Raw genomic sequence first — 19923 nt, forward strand, 5'->3', positions numbered from 1 at the left:
CTTCGTTACGTTGGTGGCACTCCCAATCCATGGCTGGTACTGGTTTACGTAATGGTGCGGAGGTGTGGTGATTTCTTACTTCGTAGTTACATGAGGCTGCTGCCAGTGTATTTATATCATGCAGTGGAGGGGTGGTGGCTGATTGCTGCACAGGTTCATGTGGTAGTTGGCACGAGAGAGATAATCAGTTGTTTTCCTTGTTATTTTTACATAGTTTTAATGTGCATTTTGCCTACCCCTACGGGCTGTGTAGGAGGTTTTTGTGCATTTTGGTGTATCGTGTAATAGGTTTTTTGAGCAACCTCGGTAGGATAAACATCTTGGCTCCTCCCTACGGGTTGTGTAGGGAGGTTTTGTTGTTGTGGTGGTGCTATATTGGCTGCTGGCTATGTCATTTGTACAAAGCCCCTATCCATCATAGGATATGGCTTTTGTACAGACCGATTGGCTAGTAATCAATTTGCTCCCTTGATCTTCAGATGTAGCTTCCTAGGCTTGGTATAGTGTTTATTTGTCTTGTGTTTTTTGTCTGTTTGGGCTTCGGTGGCTTTGTGCCGAGGTTCATGCTGTTGTTTTGTTGTTAGGGCCTGGGGTATGCCCCCTGTATTCTTGTAAATCTTTCTGTTTTATTTTTTTCTAATTCACCCAAAAAAGGAAGAGAGAAAGATCTGTAACAAAAAAGAAGAGAGAAAGATAGAGAAATGGGAACAAAATCGGGGTGAATCCAAATTCATCATTTTGGATGTGAGAATTGAACACTTAGGTGATTTGGAAAAACCTAAATGAGGTGCATGAGTTAAACTAATATCGTAAAGCTACAATTACTCAGTAAATTTTCTTTCTTTGAGGCTAAACGAGATTAATTTGAGTTAAACGTGGCCACTTAAGCTAATGAGACAATTAGTTGCCTGAGCTCATCAGTTCATAGAGCAAGAGAGAAGGATAGAGAAGGATGGAGACAGTTAGAGAGAAAGTTTCTTCTTGGGAGCTAGAAAACCCAAGCAACTAAGGAAAACATCAGAAATACTGAGGATGTGGGGGAAGAGGAAATGAGAGCAAAACCTCCTGAACTGCAGGGGGGAAAGGAAGATGGTGGGCTAAAGGTGGGCAGCTCAACCAAGCAGAAGTCTTCTGGCAGATTAGGTAGCCAGAAGAAGAAAAGGAGGTAAAAATCTGTTGTTTTTTTTGTGGTGATCTGGTTGTGATCTTATTTTTTGTTGTTTATCATGTCTATTAAAACCTCTTTTTGGAATGTCAGAGGGTTTAACAATCCCTCAAAACATAAAGAAGTTATTGATTTTGTTAAAAAAGAAGATATTAAAATTATGAGCATTTTGGAGACAAAAGTTAAAATGGAAAATGAAGCTAAAATTTTTGATAATAGCTTTAAAAATTGGGAATTTTTGTCGAACTCACAACCAGATCTGCCAGCGAGAACTTGGGTTTGCTGGGATCCAAATTTCTGCGATGTTTTGATGGTCCAAAAATCTAACCAGTTTATTTTTGTAAAAGTGACAGTTTTTGAGGGTGATCTCAGTTTCTTTTCTACTTTTGTTTACGCTGAAAATAAGCATGAGTTGAGGCTTCCCTTGTTTTTTGATCTAAAGAAAATTGCTCTCAATTATGCTAGTCACCCTTCTGTTTTTCTTGGTGACTTTAACGCTGTTCGTTTTTCATTTGAGAAATGGGGGGGAGGGGGAACTGGAGTTGTGCCAATGAGGTGTTTAATAGTATGGTTTTGGAATCTGAATTGGAAGACTTGTGTTACAAGGGGTGTCAATTTACTTGGTCTAATAAGCAGGGGGTGGTAACTTCATTACCTCGAAAATTGATAGAGTCCTTGTCAATGAGAGGTGGTTAACTGTTAACCCTAACTCGTATGCTCTTTTCTTGCCCTCGGGAGTTTCTGATCACTCCTCTGTGATTGTGCAACTTGGAGGTGAGGAAGCGAAGCTTAAGAAGCGCTTCAAGTTTTTTGACTTCTGGGCTAACCACTGTGACTTCCTCCCCAGTGTGTATGGTGTTTGGAGGAAATACATTAGGGGTTCTCCCATGTTCAGGGTTTGTCAAAAGCTTAAAACTCTTAAGCCCATTCTTAAAGAGTTGAACAAAAAGGAATATAGTGAGATTTCCACTCGGGTTGGTGTTGCCAAGGATCATCTCCTTAATTCTCAAATCAAGCTCGATAAAGATCCTTTAAATTTAACTCTTCAAGAGACTAAGAGGGCTGCTTATGTGAAATATATTGACCTTAGCAAAGCTGAGGAGAGTCTTGCCCACCAGAAATCTCGTATCCAATGGTTAGGTTTAGGGGATAGGAATTCCAAGTTCTTCTTTCGAAATGTGAAGGGAAATGTGAACAAGGGGAGGATTCACAGTGTTGTGCTCCCTAATGGGGATAGAGTGACTAAAAGTGCTGAGGTTCACCACTCCTTTGTGGACTATTTCACAAACTTGTTTGGGAAACCTTTTGGTGATCAATATAATGGGTATGATAGTAGCCTTATCACCAAAAGAGTGTCTGAGAGTCAATATCAAAACCTTGTAGGGGATGTGACTGAGAAAGAGATCATTGATGCATTCAAGTCCCTTAAAGCTAATAAAGCCCCTGGCCCCGATGGGTATTCTGCGGGTTTTTTTTTTTGAAATCCTGGGATATTGTGGGGAGAGAAGTTGTTGAAGCAATCAAATCGTTCTTTACATCGGGGGAGCTTCTTCAGGAATTAAATAGCACCACCATTGCTTTGATTCCGAAGATCCCTAATACTGAAAAAGTGGGGGATTTTAGACCTATCTCGTGCTGCAACACTTTGTATAAATGTATTTCTAAGATAATTGCGGATAGGATTAAAATTGTCCTTCATGATCTTATTGATCCTGTCCAATCAGCTTTTGTCCCTGGTAGGAGGATTGCCGATAATATCTTCCTTTCTCAGGAGCTTATGAGGGGCTACCATAAAGCCTCCCCCTCTCCTAGGTGCACCATGAAGGTGGACATTATGAAAGCCTACGATAATGTTAGATGGGAGTTTGTTCTTGATGTCCTTACCGCGATGGGTTTCCCCCCTAATATTATCCTTTGGATAAAAGCTTGCATGACTAGTCCCACTTACTCCATTTGCATTAATGGGAGCCTGCATGGTTATTTTAGGGGGGAGAGAGGTTTGAGGCAAGGTGACCCTATGTCCCCTTATCTCTTTGTTATTGTCATGGAAATTCTCTCTAGAATTTTGGCTGAGAAGGCTTCTCACCCTGATTTCAAATTCCATTGGAGATGTGAAAAAACTAAGATTGTTAATTTATGCTTTGCTGATGATCTGATGATATTTTGTAAAGGGGATGTGTCTACTGTTCAGTCCATTAAAATGGGATTAGAAGAGTTTTAAGAGTTTGTCTGGGCTGTCTCCTAGCCCTAATAAGAGTCACATCTTCTTTTCTGGCTGTGATGTGCAGTTAAGAAATGAGATCCTTGGGGTTTGCAATTTTAGTGAGGGCAAGTTACCTGTAAGATACTTGGGGGTTCCTCTAGTTTCCACTAAACTTAAGGCCATTGACTGTGACCAACTGGTGGAGAGAATTACAAAAAGGGTTAAGAGCTGGACAAATAAGTGCCTCACTTATGCTGGTAGAGCTCAGTTGATCCAATCTGTTCTATTCTCTATGCAAGTTTATTGGACCTCTTTATTCATCTTTCCAAAGAAGGTCATTAGATCTATAGAGAGTTTATTTAGAGCTTTCTTTTGGTCTGGGTGTGAGCTAAAAAAACATGGGGCTAAGGTTTCTTGGGATAGAATTTGCTCTCCTAAGAAGGAAGGGGGGCTGGGTCTTAAGTCCCTCACTGTGTGGAATAAGGCTGCCATTGCTAAACATGTCTGGTTCCTCTTCTCAAGGGGAGAGCAGTCAATGTGGTGTATTTGGGTTAAGTCTTATATTCTGAAAGGTAGGAGTTTTTGGAGAGTTAGGGTGCCAAATGACCCTTCTTGGGTTTGGAGGAAGATCCTCTCTCTTAGACCTTTCATTTACCCTCTACTCAAACATAGGGTGGGAGATGGATCTACGGTTTTTTTGTGGTTTGATAATTGGCACCCTATGGGTTCTTTGTGGGACAAATTTGGTGGTAGAATTGTGTATGATTCTGCTCTTGGTGTAGATGCTAAGGTTAGTGAGATTGTGGAGGGTAATTCTTGGAGATGGCCTTTTCCCTCTTCATGGGAGCTTATGGATCTTATTGATAGCACTCCCCCTACTTTCCTCCCCACTGGAGGGTCTGATGATGTTAGTTGGTGTCCTACTTCCAATAGCCAATTCACTATCCAATCTACTTGGCACTATTTGAGGAAACATTTTGATCTTGTGAATTGGTCTACTCTCCTTTGGGGCCCTTATAATATCCCGAAGGTGAGCTTTGTGGTGTGGATGGCTATTCTTGGCAGATTAAATACTGGGGATAGGTTGCAAACTTTTGGTGTAACCCTATCTGTGAAATGTGTTTTCTGCCAGCATCATTGTGAGGACCACAATCACCTTTTCTTTGAGTGTCCATTCTCAGAAAGGGTGTGGTCTTGCATTAAAGGTCGAATAAATGTGCACTGGCCCTCTATACCTTGGGATGATTTGGTCCAGCTCATTGCTCAATCTGTGAAAGGCAAATCTCTTGGGGCTATTATCACTAAGCTTGCTTTTACCTGTACTGTCTACCAGTTGCGGATTGCAAGGAATAACAGAGTGTTTAGCAAGGATGTGGTCCCGGAAGAGGTGGTTATAAAGGGTATTGTGGATATGGTAAGGTTCAGGGTAATGCATATTACCAATCTGAAGTCCCACCAAACTGACAGTTGGTTTCTCCAATCGTGGAGACTTCCCCATACTATGGTGAAGCCTTCGGTAGCTGCTGTAAGGAATGAGAGATCCTAAATTGTGGGTTAAGTGATGGTTAGCAAATACATTGTGGGGTTTCCTAATGTTTGTTATTGTTATAGGTACCTGGATGGCTGGCAAGTTGTTTGTTGAGTGTTTGCGCCATAATCTGAGGGCCGAGTATAGTGTGAGGAGTAGACAATCACCCACCCCAATATCACTAGCCACATTGAGAGAAACTAACATGTTTTTATGTAGCACCTGTGACTTTTCTTTTTTTGCAGGTACAAGGAGCATTATTTTCCGAGTGATGTGAGTTTATATAATTGTGGGTTGAGTGTAGTGAGCATATATATGTGTGGTCTACCGAGTAATCTGTCATTGATTCTTGTATGTTCTCCTGTTGATGAGCTCTTAATTCTTTTGAGTATTTGCTGGTTGACAGGGTCTACTACAATGTCTAGATATTGTTCGGGTTGCATGGGATGGCAGCAAACTGTTTATGTGGATGTTGCGGTCTGGAGATTGGCTGATTTGGTAAACAGTTCTGATTCATTGTCTGGAGCAGGCTGGTTTTGTGCAGATGCAAGCAAGAGGCGTCTTTGGTCTACTATGATTGTGTTGATGGCTGCTATATGCGCCTCGTGTGTGAAGAGTGACTTCCGTTTATGTTTGTTTTCTTTAGTGTATGTTGATATTTTTGCCTACCCATGTGGGATGTACATGGGTTTTATGTTTTTCATCCAACTTTTGCTACTTAGATATCGGGTGTGTTCATGTTCCTCATCACATTTTCATGCGGCACATGAACACACTTTGGTTGTTTCTTATTATGTATGGTTGCTTTAGTTTAGTTTTTGGCTTATTTTCTTTATTTTGTCCAGCTAGATTATGGTTTGGTTGTTAGTTTTTCTGGGTAATCCTGGATTGGCTTAGTCTTTTTGTTTTCTTTTGGTTATTGTATAGTGTTTTGGTTAGGGCCTGGGGTATGCCCCTTATCGTGGTGTAAGTTTTTTGTCTTTTATTTTATGACTTATCCACCCAAAAAAAAAAAAAAAAGAAAGCTAGAGAAAAGAAAGAGAAATAAGAACAAAAGAGAGAAGGATGGAGAAGGACAGAGAGTGTTTGGGAGCAACATTCTTCTTGACAGGTACAAGAGAAAGTTAGAGAAAAGAAAGAGAAGTTGGACCAAAATCAAAGAGAATTCAAATTCATTCTTATCGAGTTGAGAATCGAACACTTAAGTGATTTAGAAAACCTTACATGAGGTTCTCAAGTTAAAGTAATATCTATCTACTTACCCCAAAAAAGTTAAACTAATATCGTTGAGCAACAATTACTCAGTAAACTCTCTCTCTCTCTCTCTCTCCCTCTATCTCTTTCTCTTAGAGGGCTAAGTAAGATTAGTTTGGGTAAAGCTAGGCCACTTAAGCTAAAGAAACGATTAGTTTCCCATGGTAATTAGTTCCTAGAACAAAACAAGGATGGATGGAGAAGAATGGAGTGTGTTAGAGACTTACTTTGTTCTTGAGAGCTAGAGGGAAAAATTATAGAAAAGAAAGATAAATTGGAAGAAAATCAAAGTCAATTCAAATTCATCATTTTGGACTTGAGAATGGTGATTTGGGAAAACTTAAATAGGTGCTTAAGTTAAACCAATATCGTCAAGCTACGATTACGTTGTAAATTCTCTTTCTCGGAGGCTAAGCGAGATTATAGGGCTAAGTAAGATTAGTTTGGGTTAAGCTAGGCCACTTAAGCTAAAGAAACGATTAGTTTCCCATGGTAATTAGTTCCTAGAACAAAACAAGGATGGATGGAGAAGAACGGAGTGAGTTAGAGACTTACTTTGTTCTTGAGAGCTAGAGGGAAAAATTATAGAAAAGAAAGATAAATAGGAAGGAAATCAAAGTCAATTCAAATTCATCATTTTGGACTTGAGAATGGTGATTTCGGAAAACTTAAATAGGTGCTTAAGTTAAACCAATATCGTCTAAGCGAGATTAGAGGGCTAAGTAAGATTAGTTTGGGTAAAGCTAGGCCACTTAAGCTAAAGAAACGATTAGTTTCCCATGGTAATTAGTTCCTAGAACAAAACAAGGATGGATGGAGAAGAATGGAGTGTGTTAGAGACTTACTTTGTTCTTGAGAGCTAGAGGGAAAAATTATAGAAAAGAAAGATAAATGGGAAAACTTAAATAGGTGCTTAAGTTAAACCAATATCGTCAAGCTACGATTACGTTGTAAATTCTCTTTCTCAGAGGCTAAGCGAGATTAGAGGGCTAAGTAAGATTAGTTTGGGTTAAACTAGGCCACTTAAGCTAAAGAAACGATTAGTTTCCCATGGTAATTAGTTCCTAGAACAAAACAAGGGTGGATGGAGAAGAACGGAGTGAGTTAGAGACTTACTTTGTTCTTGAGACCTACAGGGAAAAATTATAGAAAAGAAAGATAAATAGGTGATTTGGGAATGGTGATTTGGGAAAACTTAAATAGGTGCTTAAGTTAAACCAATATCGTCAAGCAACGATTACGTTGTAAATTCTCTTTCTCAGAGGCTAAGCGAGATTAGAGGGCTAAGTAAGATTAGTTTAGGTTAAGCTAGGCCACTTGAGCTAAAGAAACGATTTGTTTCCCATGGTAATTAGTTCCTAGAACAAAACAAGGATGGATGGAGAAGAATGGAGTGAGTTAGAGACTTACTTTGTTCTTGAGAGCTAGAGGGAAAAATTATAGAAAAGAAAGATAAATAGGAAGAAAATCAAAGTCAATTCAAATTCATCATTTTGGACTTGAGAATGGTGATTTGGGAAAACTTAAATAGGTGCTTAAGTTAAACCAATATCGTCAAGCTACGATTACGTTGTAAATTCTCTTTCTTAGAGGCTAAGCGAGATTAGAGGGCTAAGTAAGATTAGTTTGGGTTAAACTAGGCCACTTAAGCGAAAGAAATGATTAGTTTCCCATGCTTTTTTGGGTTCCTAGAACAGAACAAGGATGGATGGATGGAGAAGAACGGAGTGAGTTAGGGACTTACTTTGTTCTTGAGAGCTAGAGGGGAAAATTATAGAAAAGAAAGATAAACAGGAAGAAAATCAAAGTCAATTCAAATTCATCATTTTGGACTTGGGAATGGTGATTTGGGAAAACTTAAATAGGTGCTTAAGTTGAACCAATATCGTCAAGCTACAATTACCTTGTAAATTCTCTTTCTCGTCTACTCCTGAGAGTTGTAGACCTGATTCCTCTAAAAATGACCTTCTTAGTTGGACCCTCACTTCTGATGGGAAATTCACCATCAAGTCTACTTGGCACCACTGGAGAAGTAAGTTTGCCAAGGTAGCTTGGCATGATTTTGTCTGGGGTTCCCATAAAATACCTAAGGTTAGCTTTATTGTCTGGCTTGCTATTCAGGAGAGGCTTAATACTGGTGATAGAGTGTCTGCTTTTGGGGTGATCACAACCTGCTCCTTTTGCCAAGATCCCAATGAAAGTCATTCTCATTTCTTTTTTGATTGCATATTCTCGTCAAATGTTTGGCAAGCTATTCAAGGTAAATGCAATGTTAACTGGCCAGATCTTTATTGGCCTGGGATCATTACTCATGCTACAGGAGAAACTAAGGGTAAATCTCTCAGAGCTCATGTCCTTAAGTTGGCTTTGATGTGCACTGTTTACAATCTTTGGCTTGAGAGGAATAACAGGAAATTCAGTAATGTCTCTAAACCTGTACAGGTTGTGATCAAATCTATTATTCACATGGTTAGGGGGAGATTACTTTCTGTTAATACCTTTCCCAGATCTCCAGGGGATAAATGGTTTCTAACTCATTGGAATTTGCCTGAAAATGTTTTGAAGCCCCTTTCCTCTGTCAGGAATGGGAGGGCTGCTGAGTGATGTGAGTTCCTCTACATGAGGGTTGAGTGAAGGAGAGCAAAATTTGTTTACTAACTGTTTGCTCATATTTGCAGTTGCTGTGCTTACGGATTTCTCTTGAGAGTTGAGTGTTGTGAGAAACAAACACTTTCTGTAGCTTATTGAGGGTTGAGTGAATCCAGTTCCCAAATTGTTTTGTACTAATGTTTATATATATAGTAAATTTTTATATGCAGGCTAAGGATGCTGTTATTGAGTGGTGTGAGTTCCTATACTGTGGGTTGAGTGTTGTGAGGTCCTATATTGTGAGCTCTATTATTATGTTCCTGAAGCATGGTTTTCTTTCTTCATTTGGTTGTAATGTCTTCAAGTTACACAATGCAGGGTTTTACTACAGAGTGTAAGCAAGGCATGGGTGGCATGGGAGGTCAGCTGCGTCTCTATGGGTATTGCTGGTCTGCTGGTACAAATGCCTCGGTTTTAAAAGTTTCCTGGTGTGTGGTTATGGCTGCTTGTAGCGCCTCTGGTGGGAAGATTGTCTTTCTTTTCGTTTATTTTGACTTCTTACGGTTGGACGTTATAGATGGTTTGCTATGTTTAATTCTTTTTGGCCTATCCGTGCGGGATGTGCACGGTATTTCTGTTTTGCTGCTTTTTGGGTTTCGTACTGTGGATTATGGTACGCTTGTGAGCTGTCCTTGGTCTTCTTTCGACATGTTCCTCTTTTGCATAGGAGCAATATCTGTGAATAGCAGGACAGCCAAGAGATGGACTTCAGTTTTTTTGCTAACTATGGATGCTGGAAATGCCCAGGACGTGATGAACTTTTTGTTTATTGTTTATTTTATTATTTGGTTATCAAAGCCTGATGATTGCATGCTGTATTTTTTGGTCTTATGCTTTAACTGCGGGATGTGCATGTTTAAGCTGGTCTGTATGGTCCCAAACCTGTCTGATTGTGTTCATATTTCCCATATGTTTATTATGGGACACATAAACATTTTTGTATGTTCGGGTCTGTGTCGTTGTGTGTGGACTGTTCATTAGGCATGTTTATTTTTTGCTATTTTGGATTCTTAGCTTGTTGATCTAGGTTGGTTTTGTTCATTTGTTTCCTTTGTTTCTTTGGTTAGGGCCTGGGGCATGCCCCTTGTATATGTGTAATTTTCTGTGTTTTTAATTTATGACTTATTCACCCAAAAAAAAGAAACAATTAGCTGCCTAAGTTAATTAGTTCTTAGAACAAAAAAGAGAAGGATGGAGAGAGTTAGCGAGAAACTTTCTTCGTGAGAGCTTGAAGAGAAAGTTAGAGAAATAAGAACAAAATCGAAGGAATTCAAATTCATCCTTTTGGACATGGGAATTGCACACATACGCGATTTAGAAAAACTTAAATGGGGTTAAACTGATATCGTTAAGCTACAATTACATGGTAAATTTTCTTTCTTAGAGGCAGAACGAGATTAATTTAAGTTAAGCTTGGCCACTTAAGATATTGAAACAATTAGTTGCCTAAGCTAATTAGTTCCTAGAGCAAAAGAGAGAAGGACGGAGAGAGTTAGAGAGAGAGTTTCTTCTTGGGAGCTAGAAAAGAAAGTTAGAGTAAAGAAAGAGAAATAGGAACAAAATCAAGGGGAATCGAAATTCGTTCTTTTAGACTTGAGAATTGAACTCTTGGGTGATTTAGAAATCCATAAATGAGGTTCTTAAGTTAAACTAATATCGTCAAGCTACAATTACTCAGTAAATTCTCTTTCTTACAGGCTAAGTTAGATTCAGTTAAACTTGGCCACTTTTGCAAATGAAACAATTAGTTTTCTAAACGAATTAGTTCCTAGAACAAAAGAGAGAAGGATGGAGAAGGACCGAAGGAGTTTGAGAAATACTTTCTTCTTGAGAGCAAGAAGAGAAAGTTAGAGAAAAGAAAGAAAAGTAGGAAGAAAATTAGAGGGAGTTTGAATTCATCCCTTTCAACTTGAGAATTGAACACTTAGGTGATTTAGAAATTCTTAAATGAGGTGCTTAAGTTCAACTATTGTCGTTAAGCCAAAATTACTCAGTAAATTCTTTTTCTTAGACGCTACGCAAGAATAGTTTGACTTAACGTTAGCCACTTAAGATAATGAAACAATTAGTTTCCTTATCTAATTAGTTTCTAGAACAAAAGAGAGAAGGACGGAAAAGGACGGAGAGCGTTTGGGAGAAACATTCTTCTTAAGAACAGGTACTTTGTTCTTAAGAGCTAGAAGAGAATCTAGAGAAAAGAAAGAGAAATAGGAATGAAATCAAAGTGAATTCAAATTCCACCTTTTGGACTTGAGAATCGAACACTTAGGTGATTTAGAAAAACTTAAATGAGGTGCTTAAGTTAAACCAATATCGTCAAGTTACAATTACTCAGTAAATTCTCTTTCTTAGAGGCTAAGCGAGATTGGTTTGAGTTAAACTTGGCCACCTAAGCAAATGAAACAATTAGTTGCCAAAGCTAATTAGTTTTTTTTTTTGGGTGAATAAGACATAAATAAAAACAAGAAGATCACACATTTACAAGGGGCATGCCCCAGGCCCTAACCAAAAACAAAACAAAAACAACAAAACGAAAAGAAAAGAAAAAAAAAAAAAAAAAAAAAAAAAAAACCTAGATCAACGCCGACACAGACCCGAACATACAAAAATGTTCATGTGTCCCATAATAAACATATGGGAAAGATGAACACAATCAGACAGGTTCGGGACCAAACAGACCAGCTTAAACATGCACATCCCGCAGTTAAAGCATAAGACCTAAAAATAAACAAGCATTCATCAGGCTTTGACAACCAAATAGTCAAATAAATAAGAAAAGGTTCCTCCCATTCTGGACATTTCCAGCGGTCACAGTAAGCAAAGAAACAGAAGTCCAACCCGTCGCTGTCCCATTTATCAGAGAACCTAGGATGCTATCCACAGATATTGGTCCTATGCAAAAGAGGAACCTGTCGAGAGAATACCAAGCACAGCAACCAGGCATACCAAAGTCCACAGTACGAAACCCACAAAACAACAAACCAGAAATGCCGTGCACATCCCCGCACGGATAGGCCAAAAGGAATTAAACACAGCAGACCATTTATAATGTCCAACCGTAATGAGTTAAAATAACAGGAAAGAAAGACACTCATGCTAAACCATGTACAGCCCACACGGTTAGGCCAAAAGGAGTGACAACCAAGCAAAACACTCATAGTCCATACACATTCAAATAAAATAAAAGTAAACGAAAGACAAGTACACGTATCCCTATCCAGGCAGCCACCATATTGCTCAAACATTGTAATAGACCCTGTAGAAGAAGTCAGAAGTGAGTATATCCAGTGATACCAAGGACCAATCATAGTAACAGCACACTCAATGTAGGATCTCTCAACACTCGGCCCACAGTTTAGGGGCTCACACCACTCGAAATTAGCTTCCTTATCCTGCACATAAAAATTTACAGTATATATAGTCATTAGTAAAAATTTGTTTATGGCTAACATCACTCGACCCACAAGTAATTGGAGAACATATAAAGTAACTTTCATCACTCGACCCTCAAAGATAGATAGATCCACTTGGGACACCCGAGAATACCTGCAAAAGAAAAAAAATTTAAGTACATAAACTCTCATATAAGCTCACCATCTCTCGACCCACATTTAGTGAACTCACATCACTCAGCAGCCCTCCCATTTCTGATGCTATGGGGCTTCAGAATTGTCTCCGGCAGACTCCATTTGTCTAGAAACCATTTGTCACCATTGGATCTAGGAATATTCTTAAGTGACAGCATTCTATTTCTAACCATTTGGATAACAGATTTAATGACCACCTCTTCAGGTTTTAGCTCTTTGTTAAAGATTCTGTTATTTCTCTCAATCCAGATCATGTAAACAGTACACAAGAATGCATTACTAATGATATTCGCCCTCAAAGAGTAACCTCTAGTCTCCTTAGAAGCAAAGATAACACTCTCAGGCCAGCCAAGGACAGGCCACTTAATGTTACAAGCAGCTTCAATGGCACACCAAACTCTACTAGAGAATATGCAATCAAAGAATAGATGGGAGTGGCTTTCCTCCAGGTGGAGGCAAAAGGGGCATTGAGAGCAAGTAGACAGGCCAAACATACGGAGTCTACCACCAGTGTAAAGTCTATTGTGGAGAGCCACCCAAACAATGAAGCTGACTTTAGGGATTCTGTGAGGGCCCCACACAAGCTTATGCCAAACCACTTTATCGAATTTCTTTCTCCAATGGTTCCAAGCTGATTGAATGGAAAATTTACCATCAGTGGTAAGATTCCAAATAGCTTGATCAGTGTTGGAAGGATTAGGATGAAAGCACTCAGGAGTAGAGGAGATTAGCTCCTGAATTTCCCATGAGTTGGGAAAAGGCCATTTCCAAGAAGACCCCTCAATGATTTTACTGACTTTTGTATCACTGTTAAGGGCAGAATCGTAAATAATTCTGTCCCCGAATTTGTTCCAAAGAGGACCAATGGGGTGCCAATTATCAAACCAAAGGAAGGTGGTGTCCCCACACCCAATCTTATGCTTAATCAGTGGGGAAACCCACTTCCTAAGAGACAATAATTTCCGCCACACCCAAGAGGGATCATTTGGAATCTTAACTATCCAGAAACTCTTTCCCTTTAATAAATAGGATTTGACCCACTGACACCACATCGATCCCTCACCACCAGAAAACAAAAACCAAATGTGTTTAGCTATGGCCGCTCTATTCCAAATTTCTAAAGATTTAAAGCCCAAACCTCCCTCGTTTTTCGGAGCACACACAGAATCCCAGGCAATTTTGGCACTATGAGTTTTAAGATCAGTACCAGACCAAAGGAAAGCTCTAAGAATACTCTCAATCTCCCGGATGACCTTCTTGGGAAGGACAGAGAGAGTTAGAGAGAAACTTTCTTCTTGAGAGCTAGAAGAGAGAAAGATAGAGAAATGGGAACAAAATTGGGGTGAATCCAAATTCATCATTTTAATGCTGTTCGGTCCTCGTACGAAAAAATGGGGGGTAAGGAGGGTTGGAATAGTGAAAATGGTACCTTTAATAATCTAATTTTGGATTCTGAGTTGGAAGACTTGTGTTATACAGGGTGTCAATTTACTTGGTCTAACAAGAGGGGGGTGGTAATTTTATTACCTCTAAAATTGATAGGGTTCTTATTAATGAGAGGTGGCTTACTGTTAATCCTAACTCGCATGCTCTCTTTTTGCCTCCCGGAGTCTCTGATCATTCTCCTGTGATTGTGTATTTTGGTTCTGGTGCTGTTAAGCTTAATAAACCTTTTAAGTTTTTTGATTTTTGGGCTGACCATGTTGAGTTCCTTCCTAAAGTGTATGATGTGCGGAGAAAATATGTTAGGGGCTCTCCTATGTTTAGGGTTTGTCAAAAGCTTAAATCTCTAAAACCTATTTTAAAAGCTTTGAACAAAAAGGAGTACAGCGAGATTTCTACCAGAGTTGGGGTGGCAAAGGATCAGTTACTTAATTCTCAGATTAAGCTTGACAAAGATCCGATGAACTTAACTCTTCAAGAGGAGGAAAGGAATGCCTATGGTAGATATGTGGATCTCAGTAAAGCTGAGGAAAGTCTTGCTCATCAGAAATCCCGGGTCCAGTGGTTAGGTTTAGGGGACAGAAATTCCAAATTCTTCTATAGAACTGTTAAGGGGAATGTGAATAGGGGGCGGATCCATAGTGTTGTCCTTCCTGATGGGGTTAGAGTGACAAAAAGTGATGAGGTCCATAAATCCTTAGTGGACTCTTTCACTAGTTTATTTGGGAAGCCTTTTACTGACCATTACAATGGGAATGATAGGATTAGTAAACTCGTCACCAAAAGAGTGTCAGAAGCTCAGTATCATATCCTTGCTCGGGAAGTTACTGTGAAAGAGATCACTGATGCTTTTCGTTCCCTTAAAGCAAATAAGGCCCCTGGGCCTGATGGGTATTCTGCTGGCTTCTTTCTGAAAGCCTGGGATATTGTGGGGAGAGAGGTTGTTGAAGCTATCCAATCTTTTTTTACTTCGGGGGAGCTCTTTCGGGAAATGAACAGTACCACCATTGCTCTTATTCCTAAGATCTCCAATGCTGAAAGAGTGGGAGACTTTCGTCCTATCTCTTGTTGTAATACCTTGTATAAGTGTATCTCAAAGATCATTGCTGATAGGATTAAGGTTGTTCTCCATGATCTTATTGATCCTGTGCAATCAGCTTTTGTCCCTGGGAGGAGAATTGCTGATAATATCTTTCTTTCACAAGAACTTATGAGGGGCTATCATAGGTCTTCTCCATCTCCTAGGTGTGCCATGAAAGTGGATATTATGAAAGCCTATGATAATGTTAGATGGGAGTTTGTTCTAGATGTTCTTAGTGCTATGGGGTTCCCCCCTAATATTATTCTTTGGATAAAAGCCTGCATGACTAGCCCTACATATTCCATTTGTATTAATGGGAGTCTGCATGGTTATTTCAGGGGGGAGAGAGGGTTGAGGCAAGGAGACCCTATGTCTCCTTATCTTTTTGTTATTGTTATGGAGATCCTCTCCAGGATTTTGGCTGAGAAGGCTTCTCACCCTGATTTCAAATTTCATTGGCGGTGTGAGAAAACAAAGATTGTTAATCTGTGCTTTGCAGATGATTTGATGATCTTCTGTATGGGGGATGTGTTCACTGTTCAGTCTATCAAAACGGGCTTGGAGGAATTTGAAAGCTTATCTGGGTTGTCCCCTAGCCCTAATAAGAGCCACATTTTCTTCTCGGGATGTGATAAGAACATGAGGGATGAGATTCTTCGGGTTTGTAATTTTAGCGAAGGTGCTTTGCCTGTGAGGTACTTAGGGGTTCCGTTAGTCTCTACTAAACTCAAAGCTGCTGATTGTGATCAGCTTGTGGAGCGTATCACAAAGAGAATTAAAAGTTGGACTAATAAGTGCCTTACTTATGCTGGTAGAGGCCAGTTGATCCAATCTGTCCTTTTTTCTATGCAAGTGTACTGGACTTTGCTGTTTATTCTTCCTAAGAAGGTCATCCGTTCTTTAGAGAGTCTATTTAGAGCTTTTTTCTGGTCTGGGTGTGATCTGAAGAAGTATGGGGCTAAGGTGTCTTGGGATAGAATGTGCTCCCCTAAAAATGAAGGGGGCTTGGGGTTTAAATCTCTCCAAGTGTGGAACAAAGCTGCTATTGCTAAACATGTTTGGTTCCTTTTTTCTGGGGGTGACCAATCTATGTGGTGTCTCTGGATTAAATCGTATATCCTCAAGGGTAGAAGTTTTTGGAGAGTTAGGGTGCCAAATGACCCCTCCTGGGTTTGGAGGAAAATTCTTTCTCTTAGGCCTATTATTTACCCTTTAATCAAGCATAGGGTGGGTGATGGTTCTAGGGTCTTTCTATGGTTTGATAATTGGCACCCTATGGGATCTTTGTGGGATAGATTTGGGCCCAGAATTGTCCATGATTCTGCTTTGGGTATTGATGCTAAGGTTAGTGAGATTGTGGGAGGTACTACTTGGAAATGGCCTTTCCCTTCTTCGTGGGAGATAATGGACCTCATTTCTAGTACTCCTCCTACTCTTATCCCTTCGGGTGGGCCTAATGATGTGAGTTGGAGCCCTGCTGCTAATGGTAAATTCACTATTCAGTCCACTTGGCATGTTTTGAGGGCTCATTTTGTTCCTGTGAACTGGTCTAAGCTTCTTTGGGGCCCTCATAATATACCCAAAGTGAGCTTTGTGGTGTGGATGGCTATCCTGTGCAGATTGAACACTGGTTAAAAATTTTTGGTGTAACCCAAACTAGTGAGTGTGTTTTCTGCCAGCACTTGTGTGAAGATCACAACCATCTTTTCTTTGAGTGTCCATTCTCTAATAGAGTGTGGACCTGCATAAAAGGAAAGATGAATGTTAATTGGCCATCATTTCCTTGGGGTGACTTGGTTCAGCTTATTGCAACATATGTTAAAGGGAAATCTCTAGGGGCTATTATTACCAAGCTTGCATTCACATATACTGTGTACCAGTTATGGATTGCTAGGAATAATAGAGTCTTTGGTAAGGATATGGTCCCTGAAGAAGTGGTCATAAAGCATATTGTGGACATGGTTCAATTCAGGGTTATGTACATAACAAATCTGAAGTCACACCATACTGATAGATGGTACTTGAATTCGTGGAAGATTCCTCATACTGTGCTGAAACATGCCGAACCTGCTGTGAGGGATGTGAGTTCACAAAATGTGGGTTGAGTGAAGGAAAGCAAATACATTGTGGGGTTTCCTAATGTTTGTTATTGATATAGCTTTGCGGCTCATTGGGAAGAAGCAATTTGAGTGTGTGCCATATTTTATGAGGGTTGAGTATAGTGTGAGGAACAAAATTAATCCTAACCCACAATCACTAGCCATATTGAGAGGAGCTAACATGTTTTTTTGCATATCCTATGTATCTTTATTTTGCAGGTGTATGGAGCATTGTTTCTTGAGTGATGAGAGTATATATATTTGTGGGTTGAGTGATGAGAGCATCTATATGTGTGTTGTTACAAGTAATATGCCTTTGTCTTATGATTGCTATCGGTTTGGGGATTGGCTAATCTTGTCTTGGTACTTGCTATTGACAGGGTTTACTATAATGTCTAACCACTGTTTTGGATGTATGGAGTGGCATCAGTGTATCCCCCAAGTTGATGCTGCCTGTTTCGGTGATCAACCTGGGATAGTGCAAGCTGTGGAATTGTCTATGATCGTGTTGATGGCTGCTGAAGGCGCCTGTGTGTGTGAAGAAAGCTGTGGAATTGCCTATTATGCAGTGTTTGGACGGTGCTGCATGGTTGTTTCTTTAGTTCGGGTTTACTCGAAGCTCAATGTTGGATATGACTCTGTTGATGGCTGCTATATGCGCCTCGTGTGTGAAGATTTACTTTCCATTATGTTTGTCTTTTTTAAGAGTGTGTTTGGTATTTTTGCCTACCCGTGTGGGATGTACACAGGGGTTTTCTGTTTCCATTCGACTTTTTGCTACTTAGATATCGGGTGTGTTCATGTTCCTCATTACATTTTCATGCGGCACATGAACACACTTTGGTTCCTTCCTATTTTGTATGGTTGCTTTATTTTAGTTTTTGGCTTTTTATGTAATTTGTCTATATATTGGTTTGGTCATCAGTCTTTCTGGGTAAATCTGGAATGGCTTTGTCTTTGTTTTTCCGTTAGTTCTTGTATAGTGCTTGGTTAGGGCCTGGGGTATGCCCCTTGTCGTGGTGTAAGTTTTTTGTCTTTTATTTTATGACTTATCCACCGAAAAAAAAGGTGCATGAGTTAAACTAATATCGTAAAGCTACAATTACTCAGTAAATTTTCTTTCTTTGAGGCTAAACGAGATTAATTTGAGTTAAACGTGGCCACTTAAGCTAATGAGACAATTAGTTGCCTGAGCTCATCAGTTCATAGAGCAAGAGAGAGAATGATAGAGAAGGATGGAGACAGTTAGAGAGAAAGTTTCTTCTTGGGAGCTAGAAAAGAAAGCTAGAGAAAAGAAAGAGAAATAAGAACAAAATCAAGGGGAATCGAAATTCATTCTTCTGGACTTGAGAAATTGAACTCTTAGGTGATTTAGAAAACCATAAATAAGGTTCTTAAGTTAAACTAGTCTCGTTAAGCTACAATTACTCAGTAAATTCTCTTTGTTAAAGACTAAACAAGATAAGATTGAGTTCAACTTGGCCACTTTTGCAAATGAAACAATTAGTTGCCTAAGCTAATTGGTTCCTAGAACAAAAGAGAGAAGGATGGAGAAGGAGAGTGTTTGGGAGAAACATTCTTCTTGACAGGTACAAGAGAAAGTTAAAGAAAAGATAGAGAAGTTGGACCAAAATCAAAGAGAATTCAAATTCATCCTTTTCGAGTTGAGAATCGAACACTTAGGTGATTTAGAAAACCTTACATGAGGTGCTCAAGTTAAAGTAATATCTATCTACATACCCCAAAAAAGTTAAACTAATATCGTTAAGCAACAATTACTCAGTAAACTCTCTCTCTCTCTCTCTCTCCCTCTATCTCTTTCTCTTAGAGGGCTAAGTAAGATTAGTTTGGGTTAAGCTAGGCCACTTAAGCTAAAGAAACGATTAGTTTCCCATGGTAATTAGTTCCTAGAACAAAACAAGGATGGATGGAGAAGAACGGAGTGAGTTAGAGACATACTCTGTTCTTGAGAGCTAGAGGGAAAAATTATAGAAAAGAAAGATAAATAGGAAGAAAATCAAAGTCAATTCAAATTCATCATTTTGGACTTGAGAATGGTGATTTGGGAAAACTTAAATAGGTGCTTAAGTTAAACCAATATCGTCAAACTACGATTACATTGTAAATTCTCTTTCTCAGAGGCTAAGCGAGATTAGAGGGCTAAGTAAGATTAGTTTGGGTTAAACTAGGCCACTTAAGCGAAAGAAACGATTAGTTTCCCATGCTAATTAGTTCCTAGAACAGAACAAGGATGGATGGATGGAGAAGAACGGAGTGAGTTAGAGACTTACTTTGTTCTTGAGAGCTAGAGGGGAAAATTATAGAAAAGAAAGATAAACAGGAAGAAAATCAAAGCCAATTCAAATTCGTCATTTTGGACTTGAGAATGGCGATTTGGGAAAACTTAAATAGGTGCTTAAGTTGAACCAATATCGTCAAGCTACAATTACCTTGTAAATTCTGTTTCTTAGAGGCTAAGCGAGATTAGTTTTTGAGTTAAACTTGGCCAATTAAGCCGATGAAACAATTAGCTGCCTAAGTTAATTAGTTCTTAGAACAAAAGAGAAGGATAGAGAGAGTTAGCGAGAAACTTTCTTCTTGAGAGCTTGAAGAGAAAGTTAGAGAAATAGGAACAAAATCGGAGGAATTCAAATTCATCCTTTTGGACATGCGAATTGAACACATACGCGATTTAGAAAAACTTAAATGGGGTTAAACTGATATCGTTAAGCTACAATTAGATGGTAAATTTTCTTTCTTATAGGCAGAACGAGATTAATTTAAGTTAAGCTTGGCCAGTTAAGATATTGAAACAATTAGTTGCCTAAGCTAATTAGTTCCTAGAGCAAAAGAGAGAAGGACGGAGAGAGTTAGAGAGAGAGTTTCTTCTTGGGAGCTAAAAAAAAAAGTTAGA

At 39.3% G+C, this 19923-nt stretch overlaps 3 protein-coding genes across 3 annotated transcripts; 2 read left to right on the forward strand and 1 right to left on the reverse strand.

The window, feature by feature from the left end:
• The first annotated feature begins 1049 nt into the window (after positions 1-1049).
• On the forward strand, positions 1050-5777 carry LOC145793341 (uncharacterized). Its single transcript, XM_082876148.1, has 9 exons — positions 1050-1165; positions 1259-1720; positions 1836-2621; positions 2846-3350; positions 3454-4782; positions 4836-4893; positions 4980-5037; positions 5142-5625; positions 5742-5777. The coding sequence occupies exons 1-9, from the start codon at positions 1050-1052 to the stop codon at positions 5775-5777; spliced, it is 3834 nt and encodes a 1277-aa protein (XP_082732274.1).
• A 2333-nt stretch (positions 5778-8110) lies between these two features.
• Positions 8111-8754, forward strand: LOC145793342 (uncharacterized). The gene is made up of 2 exons (XM_082876149.1): positions 8111-8182; positions 8272-8754. The coding sequence occupies exons 1-2, from the start codon at positions 8111-8113 to the stop codon at positions 8752-8754; spliced, it is 555 nt and encodes a 184-aa protein (XP_082732275.1).
• A 2806-nt stretch (positions 8755-11560) lies between these two features.
• Positions 11561-13438, reverse strand: LOC145793343 (uncharacterized). The gene is made up of 4 exons (XM_082876150.1): positions 12501-13438; positions 12291-12345; positions 12094-12191; positions 11561-11708 (listed from the first exon to the last, which is right to left on the reverse strand). The coding sequence occupies exons 1-4, from the start codon at positions 13436-13438 to the stop codon at positions 11561-11563; spliced, it is 1239 nt and encodes a 412-aa protein (XP_082732276.1).
• Positions 13439-19923: the final 6485 nt, after the last annotated feature.

This window comes from Camellia sinensis, chromosome 6, assembly GCF_055761805.1.
Source record: "Camellia sinensis isolate YWXY chromosome 6, ASM5576180v1, whole genome shotgun sequence".
Lineage (NCBI taxonomy): Eukaryota > Viridiplantae > Streptophyta > Magnoliopsida > Ericales > Theaceae > Camellia > Camellia sinensis.

Coding starts and splice junctions, on each gene's coding strand:
- LOC145793343 (XM_082876150.1), bottom strand. CDS start 13,438: ATGTGGTGTCAGTGGGTCAAATCCTATTTATTAAAGGGAAAGAGTTTC. Junction 12,346..12,500: donor AGATCCAATGGTGACAAATG/GTTTCTAGACAA, acceptor TTTCTTTTGCAG/GTATTCTCGGGTGTCCCAAG. Junction 12,192..12,290: donor TTGAGGGTCGAGTGATGAAA/GTTACTTTATAT, acceptor TTTTATGTGCAG/GATAAGGAAGCTAATTTCGA.
- LOC145793341 (XM_082876148.1), top strand. CDS start 1,050: ATGAGAGCAAAACCTCCTGAACTGCAGGGGGGAAAGGAAGATGGTGGG. Junction 1,721..1,835: donor ACTGGAGTTGTGCCAATGAG/GTGTTTAATAGT, acceptor GAAAATTGATAG/AGTCCTTGTCAATGAGAGGT. Junction 4,894..4,979: donor TGAAGCCTTCGGTAGCTGCT/GTAAGGAATGAG, acceptor TTATTGTTATAG/GTACCTGGATGGCTGGCAAG.
- LOC145793342 (XM_082876149.1), top strand. CDS start 8,111: ATGACCTTCTTAGTTGGACCCTCACTTCTGATGGGAAATTCACCATCA. Junction 8,183..8,271: donor TACTTGGCACCACTGGAGAA/GTAAGTTTGCCA, acceptor CTTGCTATTCAG/GAGAGGCTTAATACTGGTGA.